The 19101-nt window shown below is 44.5% G+C and overlaps 1 protein-coding gene across 11 annotated transcripts in view; it reads left to right on the top strand.

Moving 5' to 3' along the window:
* ITPR1 (inositol 1,4,5-trisphosphate receptor type 1) overlaps positions 1–19101 on the top strand; it is a 354068-nt gene that overhangs the window by 209270 nt on the left and 125697 nt on the right. For 10 of the 11 annotated variants that reach the window (XM_055557002.1, XM_055556993.1, XM_055556994.1 and 7 more), the window contains 4 exons: positions 6292–6412; positions 8633–8817; positions 12644–12792; positions 13689–13800. In XM_055557002.1, the coding sequence (XP_055412977.1) occupies positions 6292–6412; positions 8633–8817; positions 12644–12792; positions 13689–13800 (567 nt within the window). Of the gene's footprint in view, positions 1–6291; positions 6413–8632; positions 8818–12643; positions 12793–13688; positions 13801–18288; positions 18322–19101 lie in introns of all 11 variants that reach the window. The other variant, XM_055557003.1, reaches the window with a different exon arrangement.

The raw sequence follows: 19101 nt of genomic DNA, 5'->3' as shown, positions 1-19101 counted from the left end.
CACTGGGTACATGTAGCATATCCTCATCCATTCATCTGTGGGTGGTCATTTCAGTGTGCCCATGCCTTGGCTATTGTAAATAGTGCCACAAACATTGTTGGGGTGCTTGTGTCTTTTGGAAGGATGGTTTTCTCAAGACATGCCCACCCAGGAGTGAAATCTTGGAATCTCATGGGAGCCCTATTTTTTTTTTTTTAAGGGATTTCTATACTGTTCCCCATAGTGATTGTTACCATTATATATTTCCACCAGCAGCGTAGTAAGTTCCCTTTTCTTCAGGCCCTCTCTAGCATTTATTCTGTGTAGACTTTTTAATGACTGTTGTTTGGGAATAACCTCCTCATCATTTTGATTTGCATTTGACTGCAAGGAAATCCAACCAGTCCATTCTGAAGGAGATCAGCCCTGAGATTTCTTTGGAAGGAATGATGCTAAAGCTGAAACTCCAGTACTTTGGCCACCTCATGAGAAGAGTTGACTCATTGGAAAAGACTCTGATGCTGGGAGGGATTGGGGGCAGGAGGAGAAGGGGACGACAGAGGATGAGATGGCTGGATGGCATCACCGACTCGATGGACGTGAGTCTGAGTGAACTCCGGGAGTTGGTGATGGACAGGGAGGCCTGGCGTGCTGCGATTCATGGGGTTGCAAAGAGTCAGACACAACTGAGCGACTGAACTGAATGGAACTGAATCATTAGGGTGGTGTCATCTGCATATCTGAGGTTATTAATATTTCTCCCGGTAATCTTGATTCCAGCTTGTGCTTCTTCCAGCCCAGCGTTTCTCATGATGTACTCTGCATAGAAGTTAAATAAACAGGGTGCCAATATACAGCCTTGATGTACTCCTTTTCCTATTTGGAACCAGTCTGTTGTTCCATGTCCAGTTCTAACTGTTGCTTCCTGACCTGCATACAGATTTCTCAAGAGGCAGGTCAGGTGGTCTGGTATTCCCATCTCTTTCAGAATTTTCCACAGTTTATTGGGATCCACACAGTCAAAGGCTTTGGCATAGTCAATAAAGCAGAAATAGATGTTTTTCTGGAACTATCTTGCTTTTCCAGTGATCCAGCGGATGTTGGCAATTTGATCTCTGGTTCCTCTGCCTTTTCTAAAACCAGCTTGAACATCTGGAAGTTCACAGTTCACGTATTGCTGAAGCCTGGCTTGGAGAATTTTGATCATTACTTTACTAGCATGTGAGATGAGTGCAATTAGGAAGTGAAGAGGAACTAAAAAGCCTCTTGATGAAAGTGAAAGAAGAGAGTGAAAAAGTTGGCTTAAAGCTCAACATTCAGAAAACGAAGATCATGGCATCCAGTCCCATCACTTCATGGGAAATAAATGGGGAAACAGTGGAAACAGTGTCAGACTTTATTTTTTTGGGCTTCAAAATCACTGCAGATGGTGACTGAAGCCATGAAATTAAAAGACCCTTACTCCTTGGAAGGAAAGTTATGACCAACCTAGATAGCATATTCAAAAGCAGAGACATTACTTTCCCAACAAAGGTCCATCTAGTCAAGGCTATGGTTTTTCCAGTGGTCATGTACGGATATGAGAGTTGGACAAGAAGAAAGCTGAGCGTCGAAGAATTGATGCTTTTGAACTGTGGTGTTGGAGAAGACTCTTGAGAGTCCCTTGGACTGCAAGGAGATCCAACCAGTCCATTCTGAAGGAGATCAGCCCTGGGTGTTCTTTGGAAGGAATGATGCTAAAGCTGAAACTCCAGTACTTTGGCCACCTCATGAGAAGAGTTGACTCATTGGAAAAGACTCTGATGCTGGGAGGGATTGGGGGCAGGAGGAGAAGGGGACGACAGAGGATGAGATGGCTGGATGGCATCACCGACTCGATGGACGTGAGTCTGAGTGAACTCCGGGAGTTGGTGATGGACAGGGAGGCCTGGCGTGCTGCGATTCATGGGGTCGCAAAGAGCTGGACACGACTGAGTGACTGAGCTGAACTGAACTGAATCATTAGGGATGCTGAGCGTGTTTTCATGGGAGTTTTCTTTTAAAAGAATTTGAGGATAATTTAGCGCTTGAAATTGGCTTCTGAGAGTCGGCCCTATTTTGAATTCATCTTCAATTACTTCCCATAGAGCGTTTCTTGAGGGCAGGGTTCCTAAGTGCCCAAATTGAAGGGTTTTCAAGTTGTAGTTGTGGGAAGCGTCCCCAAGGCGGCAGCACTTCTTCATTCCCCACTGATGTAACTTGGGTAACCAGAGCCTTAGAGAAAGTCATGTTTCTGGGTTGTAAATTAGAGTGGAAATTCCCCGAACAGACACCTAAAGGCTTAATATCTCATTATCTTTCCCCACTTACCCTTGCCCACCACCCCCAAACAAATCCCAAGCCCTGCAGAAGTGCCGTGCTGAGGGTGCTGTAGGTAGATGGCAGGTAGGTGGGGCGGTCCAAAGGAAGAAGGCTGGAAGTGGGAACCCCACCACCAGGATCCTGGAGACCAGGTGAGTTTGCAGAGGTCTTCCTGCCCAGCAGGTCCACCATCCTTTGCAGGCACTGGGTTTGACTTAGGTCTAAGAGGGCCAGCCTGGATCTGGGGATGGTGGTTCCATCCTGGGGGGCCCAGGCACTTCAGGTCCAAGGGAGTCTCTTGGCTGGTACGTCCTCCCCACCTCCCTCAGCCCCAGCACAGTCCAGCCTTGTGACCCTAGCCTGCTCAGGCTCCAGAGATGTTCCACCATTTCTTTCTTTCCAGGAATGTGATAGGTGTTTCTTTCTTTTTAATTTTTATTTGACTAAAGTTGTATTTGACTTTAGTTTAACTATATCCTTTGCTGTATAGTTTTTATGGGCTTCCCAGGTGGCACTAAGAACCCACATGCAGATACTGGAGACATAAGACATGGGGTTCAGTCCCTGGGTTGGAAAGATCCCCTCGAGGATAGTTTATATACATTGCTGTGTTTGTGTTTGTTGAATTTGATTCACTTGTATATATCCACATATCTGCTTTTTAGACTCTTCACTTATTTATGTTAGAGTGCTAAGTGGAGTGGAGTTCTCTGTGATATATAGTAGGTCCTTGTTGATGTCTATTTTATTAAAATGTTTCTATTACTGTGCATATGGCATGGCATATTAACATGCCAACCTTCTGATTTATCCCTCATCCCCTACCTTTATCTCTGGCAACTATCAGATTTTTTAAAAGTCTTTGAATCTGTTTGTTTTGTCAAGTGGTTCATATGAGTCAATTCTTAGATTCCATCTCTAAGTGGTATTTTATGATATTTGTCTTTCTGTCTCTTGTTAGTATTATCATCTCTGGGTTCATCCACGTTGCTGCAGATGGCGTTATTTCATTGTGTGTGTGTGTTTTTTTAATGCCTGAGTCATATTCCATTGTCCGTATGGACCACACCTCCCGTGTCTATTCACCTGTCACTGAATATTTTGGTTGGTTCCTTGTCCTGACTATTGTAAATAGGATTGTAGTGAAAGTTGGGGTGCTTGTGTCTTTTTGAGTTAAGGTTGTCTTTGGATACATGCCTAATAGTGGGATTGCTGGATCATTTGGTAGCTCTGTTTTTTTAGGATTCCCCATGTTGTTCCTTGTAGTAGCTATACCAATTTCTGTTCTGTCGAACAGCATAGGAGGGCATCATTTTCTCCATGCCTTGTCCAGCATCTATTCTTTGAAGACTTTTTGAGGATGATCATTCTGAGTGGTGTGGGGTGATACCTCAGTGTGATTTGATTTCCATTTCTCTTAATAATTAGTGAAGTTGAGCATCTTTTCATGTGTTTTTATTTTTCTTTAAACAGTGTAAGATTTACCTCTTGAAATAGGGTTCTGGAAAATTCTGCCGTTTTTTAAAATAATTTTTTGATGACCTACACCAAGGTATTTCTTGAGGTCGGATATCATTTATAGCCCTGCTGCTGCTGCTGCTAAGTCGCTTCAGTCGTCTCCGACTCTGTGCGACCCCATAGACGGCAGCCCACCAGGCTTTCCCGCAGGTCTTGAATATTCAGTGCTCATCCGCACTCCTTTTAAAGTTGTTACGAGAAATGGCCACAAGGCGGCAGCATTTCTTCGTCCCCAACAGGCCTTGTGTCTTTTCGTGCCCATCGGCACGCGTTTAAAAGTTGTTGTTATGAGAAATGGCCACGAGGCGGCAGCATTTCTTCATGCCCAACTGGGCTTCCTTGGGCAAGCAGAGCCTTAGTAAGAGTCAGGTTTGTGGCTTGTAAATTAGACACAGGAGCTTGTGTCTCCTTACTTCCTTCCCCGTCTTTTCCGCCTCCCAGACAAATCCCAACCCTTGCAACACCGCTCTCCTGAGGGTTCTGTCTTCCGTGGGTAGGGTGACTCTAAGGATGGAGTCTGGAGGTGGCAACCCCACCTGGAGACTGGGGGACTGTTCCGAACTCGTCCAGTCCAAGGGATCTGACTTCCTTTGGGTACACTAAGCTTTGTTTGGCTATAGGTGGGCCTACCTGGATCTGGAGATTGGGGGAACCGGGCACCACTACTGGTTTTGAGGGGTGGGTTCACTTGCCGCCACTTCCTCCCCAGCTTCCTCAGCCCCAGGACAGTCCAGCCTTGAGACCCAAGGCTGCCCCGTCTCCAAGGATGTGACACCAGCCCAGGTCACCAAGACTTGACATCCCCTCAGGAATACTGTGCCCTCCCCTCAGCAGAGTAGGCATTTGTTTGCTGCTTCTGGTTTTTTTTTTTTTTTTTTTAATTTCACTTTTATTTTATATTGGAGTATATTTGATCATTTGTTTCAGATGTACAGCAAAGTGATTCAGTTATCCATGTACACTGTCTATTCTTTTTCAGGTTCTTTTCCATTGTAGGTTATTATAAGATATTGAGTATATTTCCCTGGGCTATACACTAAGTCCTTGCTGGTTATCTCTTTATATATACATTGCCTTTTCCCTTGCATATTGGGAGAAGGCAATGGCAACCCACTCCAGTACTCTTGGCTGGAAAATCTCATGGACGGAGGAACCTGGTAGGCTGCAGTCTATGGGGTCGGTCGGATATCACTGAGTGACTTCACTTTCACTTTTTACTTTCATGCATTGGAGAAGGAAATGGCAACCCACTCCAAGTGTTCTTGCCTGGAGAATCCCAGGGATGGGGGAGCCTGGGGGGCTGCCGTCTGTGGGGTCACACAGAGTTGGACACGACTGAAGCAACTTAGCAGCAGCAGCAGCATGTATATTTTAATCCCAAACTCCTAATTTATCCCTCTCCCCTTTGGTAACTGCAAGTGTATTTTCTATGTCTGTGAGTCTACTTATGTTTTGTACATAAATTCAGTTGTATCATTTTTTTCGATTCCACATATGCACGATCTCATAACCCATTTTAATTTCTTACATTGATCTTCCTTAGCCCCAAGCACTTTATACTTGTTTTCCTTTCATCTAAGAAACTTTTGTAGTATATTTTCAGTACTTTTTTCTTTGCTATATGAAGTCCTCCTGTGTTTCAGAGGGGATAGGCAAGTACATCCTCCTAAAAATTGCAGACCAGTGGAGTAGTGTCCCATCCATGGTGACCTTTACCATGCAGGTCTAAAGCTACCCTGATGCAGATAGCTTCAGATGGAGGCCAAAATTACAGTTTGCAGATGCCGTCAGGAAGTCAGTGTCAGATTGCTAAAGTCCTTGTTTGACTTCTTTTAAAATGAGTACAAATTTATACTATCATGGAAAGGGATAGATCTTCCTCTGCAGTTAACTTGTAAGCATTCACCTGTGGCAGATGAACACTTGTGCATAGTCACCATGAGAACCGTATTCTCCTTTTATCATTGGAGACACTGCCTGAAATAAACAAGGAGTATTCTAGGTGAGATCCACTTACCAGTTTATCAAGGCTGATTAAAAAATACAGTTCTACTCATATAACATCTGAAAAGAACTCCGGGAGTTTGTCAGCCTCAGTCTTTGTATTTTATATATTGCATGAAGTTAAAGGTCAGAGAAGTAAAGTGACTTGCCTACAATCACACAGCCAGTTGGTAATGAGACAAGAATACCAGCGTTGAGGCTGTGATTCCACTGCTCCGTCCAGTGGTCAGACTTAGCATCGAGTTTGTGCATTGCCTTAAAATGCTTCTGACTTGGTCTCCGTTGGCTCGGCCACTTCTGGAATCCTGTTCATCACCGGCCACCCCCTCCCACTCGTGCCTAAGGGTCTGTGAACCTGTGGTTCTGGGCAGTGTCTGCTTCTGACCAGCATCTCAGTCACTCACAAATAAATGTCTTCACACGGCCTCCTCCTTGTCCTCTTTCTTGCAGACTCGCCAGCCCGTCTTCGTGCAGCTGCTGCAAGGTGTGTTCCGGGTTTACCACTGCAACTGGCTCATGCCAAGCCAGAAGGCCTCGGTGGAGAGCTGCATCCGGGTGCTGTCTGATGTAGGTAAGACTCCACCTCGGTTTGGATTCCACATGGAAACAGGCCACCCAGCAGTGATCAAGGCCGCCCTGGACAGAGCACCAGCTCCATAGCTCTGCAGAGCTCCCTCACACCGGAGGCTGCAGACCCAGAGCTGGAACCACGATCTTCTTGATTCTTAAACCTCCCTTTCATCTCTCCAAGCTAGCACCCCCCAAAGTTCAGAGCCAGCAAGTCCCAAAGAAAGGTAGGCTTTGAAAAGCCAGATTGTGTGGTTAAATGTTAGGCAGGTCTTGGCGAGTTCCAGCGTGCTCAAGTGCGTCCAGGGGCCTGGGAAGCCCCTCATTCGAGAAAGTCATCTGTTGAATCCGGTAAACATAGTTGACCATATGGGAACTTTCTTTTCATGCAAAGCGCATGTCCACCCCCAGGGAACATCCTTTGTCAGAGATGGCGGCCTGCTTCCTCCTGCCTCTCGGTGATAAAGCTTCTCCATCCCCTGCCCCCTCCCCTCCTGCTCCCCATCGCCCCTTGTCGGCAGCTTTGAAAGGAAATTATGACCATTACTTCATCCTGATTTTGTCGGTCTCTGATCTGTTGCGCTCTTCCACTCCCTCCCCTTAAATACTATGAAAAGGGAAAGCCTTCCTTCCTAAATTGAGAAGGGTTATCTGCCTCTAGTAGCTCTTTAGCTCCCTGGAGACCCCAGAGAAGACGAGTAGGGCTCTTAGCACTGTTGAGCAGTTGTGTTCCATTGGGCTTGTTGCCCGATTACAGTCTTCCCTGCCTAATTCCCTTTATATGCGTATGGCAAGCACTCGTGTCTTTTTATTATTTACATGGCACAATTTCACAATAAAAGATTATGCTTTTGAAAGGGTGTACATTATTATAGGTTCATGATGTGATAAAATAGGGCTCTGATCACCCTGAATTCTGCCCATATATGATGGTGCCTCTTGAGGTTGCTGGTTAAAAGTGGGGCAAGTTGCTGAGTTCACTAGCTCAGTGATCATCAGAGAGAGGAAATGTTTTAACAGTCTTGGCAGTGATGAGAAAAGGCAAGGAGCGTTGGTGTTTGTGAGACAGTGGACCATGAAAACTGCACAGCCCATGAACCCCAGCCAGCACTTATGTGCTTCTGCTGCATGGAGCTTTGAAGACAGGCAAGAATTGTCTTACTTTTTTTTTTTTTTTTTTTAACGTTATTGGATCTCCCAGATAGAAAGAAGGATTGTTCGTCTGGTTATCTAACTTAATTTTTAAATTAACTTTTTATTTGGCAATAAATTTAGACTTTTAAGAACACTGCCAGGATAACACAGAGTTCCCATATACCCTTCAGCCGGTTTCCCCCAATGTCTGCATCTTACATTACCAGCTATGTTTGTCAAAACTAAGAAACTCAGATTGGCCTGTTGCTATGAACTAAACGTCCAGACTTGGTTTTCAGCCCTTTTCCCACTAATGCCCTTTTTCTGTTCACAGTGCCATGAAGGCCGCCACATAACGTTTAGTTGTCTCTGGTCTGTGACAATTTCTCATGTGTATGCTCGGTCATGTCCGACTCTGCAACCCCATGGACTGTAGCCGCCAGGCTCCCCAGTCCATGGGATTCTCCAGGCAAGAACACTGGAGTGGGTCCAGACCTTCCTTATTTTCTGTGGCCTCGATCATCCTCAGATGTCCTAGTCAAGTATCTGTAGAATGTTCCCCCTTTTTGGATTTGACTGGTTTTCTCATGATGAGACAGGAGTTGCCCTTTTTTTGAAGGAGGTTAAAAGGAAAACAGCAGCTTGTCTGGACAGCATAGCTTATGTCATAGTAGATGTTGTCTTTTGTACTATGTTTGGCTTAAAACAGCATTTTGTAGATGGTTGAAAGAATACAAAACCAGAGAATTTTTCAAAAAGCAGTTTACTGGTTAGATGAGTTCCCTGTCTTGATAATTCTTAAAATGTATAGCTATATCTGAGCCGCTAAGAAGCCATTCACTGAAGAAGCCCATTGGACCTACCTGAACCATATGACCTTGGAGCATGTAACTTTCCTCACAGCAGCTGGCCTCAGAATTCACATTGGAAAACCCGACCTAACAGATAGTGAGGTTCAGCTGAACTGCATATCCACGCTAACGCTGTGGGCATGGACACGCCTACCTGTGGGATGAGGGGGGGCAGTTTGTGTTTCTGGGGGGTCTCTCATCAGAGCTGTGGGCTCACAAGCCCCATCTCTCCTGTGTAGCCAAGAGCCGGGCCATTGCCATTCCCGTGGACTTGGACAGTCAGGTCAACAACCTCTTCCTCAAGTCCCACAACCTCGTGCAGAAAACCGCCATGAACTGGCGGCTGACGGCCCGCAATGCTGCCCGCAGAGACTCTGTCCTGGCCGCTTCCAGGGACTACCGGAACATCATCGAGAGACTGCAGGTAATGCCCAGCGCTGATGGAAGCGACCCGTAACCTGGCCCGAGGCGGCTCCCCACACTGAAGGGCTTCCTTGAGCCAGGGAAAAATCCAGGGTTGGCCCCAGGGGGATATCAATGTGATGAGTGGGTAGTCAAATGCAGATATGTGTGTTGGGCCAGGAGAGCAAAGCTCCTCGGGACCCAAAAATACTCCCGACAAAGTCATGGTCTTCAGAGGTTGTTCATGGATTTACAAATCTCTTTTTCAAGAATTCCCTTGTCACTTATTAGGAAGGAATAAATCAGTGTTAGAAGAGGATGCTTAGAATAAGAGTGTAACAGCTCCTACATTTTTCCCCATCATCTTGGGATTTTGGCCTCTTGAATCAGTAAGTAAACAAGTGTAATCGTAACTGAGAGAGGAGTTTTCTCCCAAATGAGCCAAATGAAAATAAAAGTGTTACTAAATTCTAGCTAGATTCTACTCTGTTTACTTAGTGCCTACAAAGAGACGTGCTCTTCTTTTGTTAAGAGGGATAGTGAGGATTAGATGATGTGAAACATTTAAACATACTCCGTAATATTAGCATCTTCCTTTGAACAAGCACCTCAGGTGATTTCCTCACAGATGATGCATGGACCATGGTTAGAGAATCACAGATCCTTCAGAGGAGCTTGGTGCCATGGTGCAGAGTGTGATCTCAAGCCAGCGCCCGATCATGGCTCCGCGGCTTAGAAATGCATAACCTTAGGGAAGTTACTTAATTTCTCCAATTTCCTAACTTGTAAAATCATCTAATAGTAACACCTACGTCATGGGGCTGATACGAAGATTAAGAGACTTAAGACGTTCCGGTCACTTGTGACTGCCTAAGAAATGACAACAGCGATTATTTTATTCTTTGACTGTTCTGGAGGTTACTGGGCTCAGCAAGGTGTTTCTTGCTCAAGTTCGTTCATGCAGTTGCAGTCCGATGGTGGTTGTGTTTGGACTCACCTTGAAATCTCACTCATCCACATGTTTGGCAGTTGACACTGATCGTTAGCTGGGACCTCAGCTCTCGCCTAAATTATCTACACGGAGCCTCCCCATAGAGTATGGGCTTCCTCACAACACGGTGGCCGGGTCCCAAGATAAGTCTGGAGAGATAGATAAGTAAAAGCTATACTGCCTTAATGACCTGGCTTCAGAAATCACATGGCATCCTTTCTGTCATATTCTTTGGGTCAAGATAGTGACATATGTCCACTTAGGTTCAAGGGGAGAGGACATAGAACACTGTTTGATGAAAAAGAGCTTGCAAAATCGTTTATACTGCAATGTTTGTACAGCAATGGAAAATGCAATACACTTAAAGCACAAAGAACAGAACCTGGCATGTAATGAGCCAGGCCACATGATCAGTGACCTGCTCTTCTTAATATTATTATGGTCGTTATCCTTATGACCATAATAATTATCATTAATAAGTGAAGTAAATGAGTCTCTGAGGGTGACACAAGTTACCTAAAGACAAAAGAGTTCATTGATGCATTCATCAGCCCCACCCTAGGCACAGGGGATACAACAACCAAAGCCAGAAATAATCTTGACCTTCATAGAGTCTCCAGTGTTGGAAGGGAGAGAAACAATGAGCAAATCACACAGATAGAAGTAAAATGGTAAGAGAGACAGACACTGCAGAGGAGTGAGCAGTGCTATGAAACATACTGATGAGGAAGCTCATCTTGCCTGGCGCTGGGGGTGGTGGTCAACAAAGGCATTGCTGGGGAAGGAACATTGGAACCAAGACCAGGGGACAGGGGGACTGACTTAAAGAATGGAAGGGAAGGGAAGAGCTTGTGAGGAGACCATTCCACAGGGGAGAATACAGCGCAGAGACCTCAGGAAGGTCAGCTTGGCTGGAGCCCACAGAGCTGGGTGGATGGAATTTGAGCCTTGTCATGACGGAGCCATTTCTTAAACAAAGATAGCCTGATTCCCCATGGAGTGTTTCCTGATCTCCACTATGGTTTAGAAGGAGGAAGGTCACTGTATTGTAGACTCGTAACTGGATGAACACACAGCATTTTCTCCTGCTCAAACTGAATTATCTGTGGCTTAGAAACACACCAGTGCTCTTCTTAGATCATTACACATATTCTTGGGTAACAGAATAAAATACATAAGTTTAGGCAGTGCTTGTTTTAAAGACTTGGCCAGTAGCCAAAGCGATCCTCATTTATCTAATAAGTTATTGTCTGTCTGAGTCCCTGCAGTTACGAGATTGCTCAGAACGGCAAAAGTTGTCATAATGTGAGAACATGAACTTGCAAATGCAGTGCTTATATAATTAACCCCCATTCAGACATCCCCCTCACTTAACACTGGCATCTCCCCCTGCCCATCGCTTCGCCACCCTTGTCTGTTGGTCTCTCCCCGATTGCCGAATGTTCTACATTTGACAATACAATGCAAATCAATTGCAATGTGAAGTTCCAACCTGGCAAAAGATGCAAGATTTCGTGAACACGATGCCGAAGAACTGTTTCAATCTTGTACAAAAGCTGGAGACAGATAACGAATTGCCAGAGTTAGGACCAGTCACTGTTGAAGAAGAGGAAATTGGGTGCTTTCCCAGAGAGAACTGTTAGGGAAACTGACAAAATTCTCAAAGAATTTTGCCAAAGCGACCCTCTTTCTGACTGTGGTGTGAAAGTCATTCCAAACTAAGGGATGTTGCAGGGTACTCTCATAATATTGTTGGGAATATCGCCCCCTGCCCAAAGCAGTTTGATTTATTCATGCGTTCTTGAATGCATCCTAAATACGATTGAGTGATGACAAATTTTGTTACATGTAAGATGAAGTAGAATTGTATTCATAAGTTTTAGTTTCTAGATAAAAGATCACTCAATTCTTTGTGAATTTGGGGCCTAGGAAATTTGGGTCCCTGATTGAGATGAATGCAATTAAAGTGGGCTTTCTCCATGCAAAGCTTCCTGGTGAATTATCTGATCTTCCCCAGCGTGTCGTGTTCTGCCCTTCGTAGCCAGCTTGCTGGTAGCTTGGTTCTCAGTTAGCAAGCCAGACGGCAGACTTTAGCATCTTTTGGAGATAATTTCTCATCTGTTTTCTGCCATTTGCCTTTATATGGTGTTTGTTGTGTTGGTTTTGCTGCTCTTTCAACTTCTCTCTGTTTTCCTTTCCTACAGCTATGTGTTTTGCATTTGAAGACCATCATGCTATCAGGGTACATGTATTTAGCATGTTGATACAGCATGTTCATTCATTTGTGTTCTCATTTTTATATGATATTTTATTATATGAATAATTCATGCTCATTGGAAATAATTTGGCAATACTCACAAGTACCACTAAATAGAAGAAAACTGGAGTCACCTGTAATCCCACCTCTCAGAGAAAACCACTAATGATGTTTTAATGTTTGCTGCGTATCCTTTAGACATTAATGTTGCGGATAAAAGGTGGATCGTAGAGTCCATACTATTGTTTGGCCATTTTTTTTACACTTGTAATGTAGACACCTTTCCATGTTGTCGAATGTACTTTTTGCATCCTATTTTAAAACATATGGAATGATCCCTTGGGTAGCATAAGGACCATCTCACAGAGCGGGTGGGAAGGATGTTACGTCTTTGTTATTTCTCTGTTTTCCGCATCAGGGTCTAATGCTTCAGGTAACCGTTGGGCAATGTCTAATAACTTGAGGCACATACCAGACGGTGCTGAGGTTACTGTAACCCAGCCTAGTCTGTGGTCATGCCTCAGGTCAGAAATGAATGTTCCCGCCCTCCCGTGGTCGCCTCGGCCCGAGCTGCTCACCCGGGCTGTGCTTCCGTTCCAGGACATCGTCTCGGCCCTGGAGGACCGTCTCCGGCCCCTGGTGCAGGCCGAGTTATCTGTGCTGGTGGATGTCCTCCACCGGCCCGAGCTGCTCTTCCCGGAGAACACGGACGCCAGGAGGAAGTGTGAAAGCGGGGGCTTCATCTGCAAGTAAGCAGCCCCTCCCGCCGAGGTGCTCGCTGGGGCAGAACCCCGATGACCAGACGCGGCACTGTTCCCGGGAAGGCGGGGCTGGCCTGGTGTTCGGTGAAAACAGCAGGGCCTAGTGCGGGGGGTCCGTTCTGACTGTTCTAAAGGAAGTGCGTAGGTGCAGTCCTACTTAGCAACACTGTTGTTGGGTGACAACTTCTGCTTTGAGAACCGCACGCCCAGTTGTTCATCTTCCACTCACCACATGCAGGCAGGATGACCCCCGTGGACTGACAGACTCCAAAAGCCACGGCCCACGAATCCTCAGAAAGTTCAAACCTACCAGGGCCTCACGGTCTTTTCCCAGCAGCTTTGTAATTTCTCGTTTTATGCCGTGGGGCATCATCTAGAAGCAACTGGTCCCATGACCAGAGATCGCTCTCTGATTTTCACCCTAAGGTTGGTTGGTTGGTTAGCTTGAGCATGAATTCTGCTGCTTTTTTATTTTTCTGGGCCCGTCAAAGGCTAAGACTGGATAAACAAATCAGTGGTTGGGATGTGTTTATTCCAACCATAATACTCTTGAGGTTCTTTTTTTTTTTTTTTTTTTAACACTGCTGACATATTTTGGCCACATTACTGACAATCCTCAGTGGGTAAATAACTGCACTCCATAAACAGCAGTTTTGAGTGGGCCTCTGTCTCCCTTCGGACCTGTTTGCTGCTGCCGACCAGCAGGTGTCGCTATTGAGACACCGACTGGCTGTTAGTGAAGGGACTGCCCGGAAGTCTGTTTAAGTCTGGGAGCCTTTGGTAAATATTAGTTCATTAACAGACTAGTTACAATAAGTTGTTTTGTTTTGTTTTTATGTAAAGATGTTTCAGGGATGTAATCCGTGGTTTTCCCCTCCATTCAGGTTAATCAAACACACTAAACAGCTGCTGGAGGAGAATGAGGAGAAACTCTGCATCAAGGTCCTTCAGACCCTCAGAGAAATGATGACCAAAGACAGAGGCTATGGAGAAAAGGTACTGCCTTTTATTTTCATGTGAAAACCAGGTGTTGCTATTAGATAGAAGCAGAGTGGGGGCACTTAGAAATCCACCTTAGTTCAGGCATATTGACTGGAGAGATAACTTAAAAAAAAAACAAACCTATTCATCTTGCCCTTGAGGTAATTAAATCATATGACTCTCTCTTTAGAGTCATATACACTTAAGTGTCTCTTTTAGGCTGCTTGCCATATAATCTATATTCAGAAAAATAGGAACAACAAGATGTTCCGTCTGTTTAAATTCCCAGTGAGAATGCAAATGCCTCTCGTGTACCAAGGTGTGTATGTTCCTGAGTTTTGGGTTCCAGCTGAGCATACCTGTGGGTTTACTTGCTTCTTTCTGGTGAGACGTTACACAATCCTCCCAGTGTATGAAGAAACTGCCTCCAGTTCTAACTGGAATGAAGACAGACAGACATGTCACCTTTTCTAACTGAGATTGGGAAATGGACCATCCCTGGGAGCTGAGACTTCTGATCACATGCAGTGAGCCATGATGCACAGAAAACAGCCCTCACACCCCCGATTTTGGTCCAAGTGGGATAAAAAGAGCCCCATTGCTCTTCCTTTCTGCCCCCAGCGAAAAATAGGGCCTGAATTTAAGTCTCACCAGTCTTCTTTGAAGGCAGTAATATTCATTTACTATCTTGAAGCCACTTTTATCCGCATTTTCCGAGTAGGTAAATGTGCTGATATCATTGACTTATCAAATACACAGTAAATAACTTTTATTCATCTCTGCAAAGAATGCTTGATAATTAAATCACAGCCTCCCTTGTCAAAAGAGATGGTGATAAGTAGATTCTTGCAAGTCTAAAACACTGTCGGAATCTTGCTTTCTAACCTAAGCAGTGTCCGTCCTTAATATTAGAGCAATTCAACATGTGCGGATCTTTGGATGAAAGCAAATAAAACAGAAAGGTACACAGTCCTTTTTGCAGTTTACATTCCTCCACTGGCCCCAAACCACAATGCTTTTAAACATCAATCTAAACTTGTAAAATGTACAAATTCAAACTTGAATAAATGTTACTTGGAAAATAAGTGTTTATAACTCAGGAGGAATTTCGCAGTGGAAATATGCCAGAATAGAGTTTATAAATATAAAAGCAAGGAACGCTGGTACAAATGGGAAGTAACGAGATGACCAGTCTGCGCTGTGTAGATACCCAGCTAGGTCTTGCCCTTGATAAGGTGAGGAGGACAGTAAAAGAGAATACACTTATCAGATAAGTAAATAATAGCCATTTATTCCACAGGATGTTTGTTTTTCTTCGAGTGAACTGTAAGAAGTGTTTTTAAAAAATTGACTCTAGTTTTAAAAACTCGTGTTTTTAAAAAATTGACTCATTCACTTTCCCTAATAAGATAAATTCTACCAAAGGGACCTTAACCAGCTGTGAATTTATTTGTACCTTTGGGGCAGAAAACACAATTTTAAACTGTAGGGACCACAGTTTTCTCCTCTTGAGAATGTCTGCTTCTTTCTTAGCCAAGGTACTTGAGGTAAGCTTTGCGTCTCTACTCCAGTGAACTTGTAAGTTGTGCTTATACTTTCAAGTGAGTTTTCTTTTTAGAGCGTGGAAAGTATAAGTACAAGGAGTTGGTTGAGAGTCTGTTGCTGGGCAGAAAAGTGCGCGGGGGTCTTCGGGGCCGTGTGGAAGGTGTGCTTCCTGCCGCCTTTCCCTCCCCATGGCGGACCAACAGGGAGAACGCTGTCTTGGCACCTGGGGACACGATCCGAGATGCTGTCACCCTGCCTGTGAGAAAGCTCGTGGAGAGCGATAGAGCCAGGGCTTCGCGAGGCCAGTAGATGATGCAGGCCGTTGTGAAAGAGTTACGAGAGTTGAGAGGAGCTCCTGAGGGTGCAGCTCAAATCCCTCTTCATCTGGTGAAGAAATTAGCCACATCCTGGCAGAGAGAGGCTTGGCGGCAGGATGACAGTTCCTTCCCGTCGGGCTGGAGCTGTCATCCCCCTGGTCAAAGTGAAAATACTAGAAGCCAGTACGGGAAATGCTCTGCCACCGAGGAGGACATTCTAGAAACCTGTGCTAGTCAGCAGCTCCGCAGACCGCACAGACATGCCATGCTGCCTCTGGCCCCAGGCTCGGACTGCGGGAAAAGGCTGCTTAACCCTTCACTTTAAAGGGGAGCAGGGGGGCGTTAAATGATTTGTGTTTCTTCCAGTTTCATTGTTAGTTTGCACTCGGTCCTGTTTCACTAAGGCTTTTGGAAAATGCCTTTGATGGGTTACTGGCTGCCGCTGTTTGAGTAAAGAGGCATGACATGCGGGAGCCAACTCTTTCAAGGATGGGAAGAACCCAGACCCAAAGAACTAACCTTTCTTAGGCAAACCAGGGCGGGGTGTTGTTCAGTCGCCAAGTCATGTCTGATTCTGCGACCCCATGGACTGCAGCCATGCCAGGCTTCCCTGTCCTTCACAGGGGGTGTTATTCGATCAAGTGAAGTGAAGTGGCCTTTGAACTGGGTGCTCAGGACACAAAGGCAAGTGTGAATGCCGAGTCTGTCGTCTTGGCCTAGTTTTCCTATTCGTTGCCTCTTGAGTGGAGCTTGTCCCATGACTAACACCCTGCTGGGATGGCCAAGGTTGCTCTGTCTCCCTGCCCTCTCCTGAGTCCTCACAGTCCTCTCTCCTGGTCTGCGGGGCCCTCACATCACCTGAGGTTTGGATCAGGCCTAAGAGTCATATCTGAGAAGCCAGTGGTCAGCGCACTTGTCCTGGTCCATTGCCTAAGATGTGCCCGTCCAAGAACTGTGACACGTGCTGGAAATGTAGGGGTGGGGCACAGAGGATGGTGACAAAATTTAAATCATGATCATTTAGAAATTATGTTTTACTGTGGTGTCTCCAAATGGGCCAGCAATATTTACCAGAGAGTGGTATTAAGATATAATATAGGATAGTATAATATAGTGGAATATTAAAAAGGATCACCAGAATAATGATGGAATACATTTTCATGTGATTCTTGTGTCTTTCTCAACAATGTATTCAAAGTTAATAAACTATAAAATCAGGGCTTTGCAACCATTCTGTGTGTGCAAGGCCTAGCCAACTCTGCTTTTAATCTACAGATTTAACCATGTTAAATAAAATGGTTACCTCCCATCGCTAAACATCTCTTAAGATTTACCCTGAATCTCTCTATAATTCATAGAATATATTTATGCCCCTAGGCCCTGCTTGAAGAGAAAGCATGGTTATTATATATATCGGCTGCTCTATTACCTACCGTACGATTTTTATTAAGATATTTTTGATTCAAGAGTCAGAGTTTTGGAAAGAAATTCAGAGGCCAACAGATAATGTGAAAGAATATCTCAATTTATTTCAACTCCATTTTTCTTCTGAATAATGGTACCTGTTACACTACTAGAGAGTTTTTGACCTCAAGTAATATCAGGATTTTCATTTCTTATGATTTGTCAATCCCCTGTTAATTACTAGTGCCTCTTTTCTCTAGGCAAATAAACTATTAATATTTCTAGCTATCAGTGTTTCTAGTAGGAGTTTAAATTTGCAAAAGTAAATATTAATGAAACATAATAAAAAAAAAATCAAGGATCCTCCATCTATCATTAAACATGCATAATCGTCATTAATCCTCTTTTTCTTTCTTTTGAACTTGGTGCTAATAAATCATTTCATTGTTCCTAATATCACTCAGGTAGGCACTAATCACCTTGGAGGGATCTAGTCTCTTTAATCAATAGTATCAGGATTTGGAATATCTGGGCTGGGGAACATGTTGGTCTTATTGCTTGCTTAAATTGAATCTGGGTCTGATTTATCCCACTGCTTGCTTAAATTGAAGATGGGTCTGATTTGTCTCAATGGTAGTTTGGACTCAAGATACCCCACTCCCATTCAATGGTATAATGAGTCCAAGGAGAGAATTTTCTCCTAAGCTGAGTTGATAGGAGTTTAGCTTTTAACCCGACTCTCTCCCATCCTTTTCTGAAAGGACATGGTTCTTGATCGGGGATCTTGCCCTCGTTCACAGCTCAGTTCAAGTTTTCTTTACAAGGGAGTACAACGGTGCCATTCAGGGCTCTTGGTTCAGTGACCTGTGAGGTTTTTTGTTTGTTTTTTTCCTTGGCCACACTGTGTGGCATGAGGGATCCTAGATCCCCAACCAAGGTTCGAACCCACTCCCCTTGTATTAAGAACATGAAGTCTTAACCACTGGACCACCAGGGAAGTCCGGACCTGCGAGGTTTGATACCTGGCATGTAAGCCAAGTGTGGCAGCATCCTGCCCAAGATACCAGGGTGCAGTGGTGTCCAGAATGCCCACAACTCTCAAGACGGTTGCGTTCTAACGATGCTCCAGCCTGAGTCAGCGATGAGAAATACAGTGACAAAGCTTCTAACACTTAGCTCGCTTGTATTTCCTGTTCTAACATTGCCTTCTTTTTCTCCCCCCTTTTTTCTTTTCCAGCTCATCTCCATTGATGAATTGGATAATGCTGAGGTCCTAATTTCATTTTTTTTCAAGTGTCCCATGGTGATGTTTCCATGACCCTCTCCCAGTGAACTCTGTGACCCGTCTGTCCCCTAGTCTGTGCAGCATCTAGTATCTGACTTTGTGTAGCATGCCTCTGGGAGTGAGTCAAGTCCTTCGTGTCTGTGTTAGCGTTTCCCATGAGTTTGTTTGCCATTTGTCCTTGGAGCCCATCCGAGTCTAGATAAAGATTTTCTAAACTGTGATAAAATTTCGATCATTCACTGTCTAGAAGCTCAGCTGAATTTGTGGTTGGCGCTGGCTATTAACAGATCTCTGAAACTCAGTGCTGATGCTTCTCTCTCTCTATGTGAAGCACTCATGCAAACAAGAAATAACTATATGGGTACAGTTTGCAAGTGGTGAAAGAAAAAAACAAACCACTGCTCTCTTGGTCAGCATGTTGGAAAGTGTTAAGTGTGAGGGGGTCATAGAAAATTTTGTCAAAGTGCAGAGCGAATTCTACATCAATCTCGAGACTTTTCAGCTGCTGGCTTGCAGTGGAATTCAGAATATACTATATCCTTGGCTTCTCAATTCTAGGAAAACCACCTCAAGATCGAGGAACTGAAATGTCATCTGATGGTTTCTATACTTAAGTATCAAATTAGTTTCATTTACTCAGAATTAGCCTGGAGACTCACGAGTGGCCATCTTGTTTGGGATTTGAGGGCCTCCTAAATATTTTCTCTCCGGTAAACATTTTTCAAGATTTCTTGCCACATCAATTGTATGTGATACATGTTTGGT

This window comes from Bubalus kerabau, chromosome 20 (genome assembly GCF_029407905.1).
Source record: "Bubalus kerabau isolate K-KA32 ecotype Philippines breed swamp buffalo chromosome 20, PCC_UOA_SB_1v2, whole genome shotgun sequence".
Classification (NCBI taxonomy): domain Eukaryota; kingdom Metazoa; phylum Chordata; class Mammalia; order Artiodactyla; family Bovidae; genus Bubalus; species Bubalus kerabau.
Note: the sequence above shows the minus strand (reverse complement) of the source record. Positions and strands in the feature narration are given on the sequence as shown.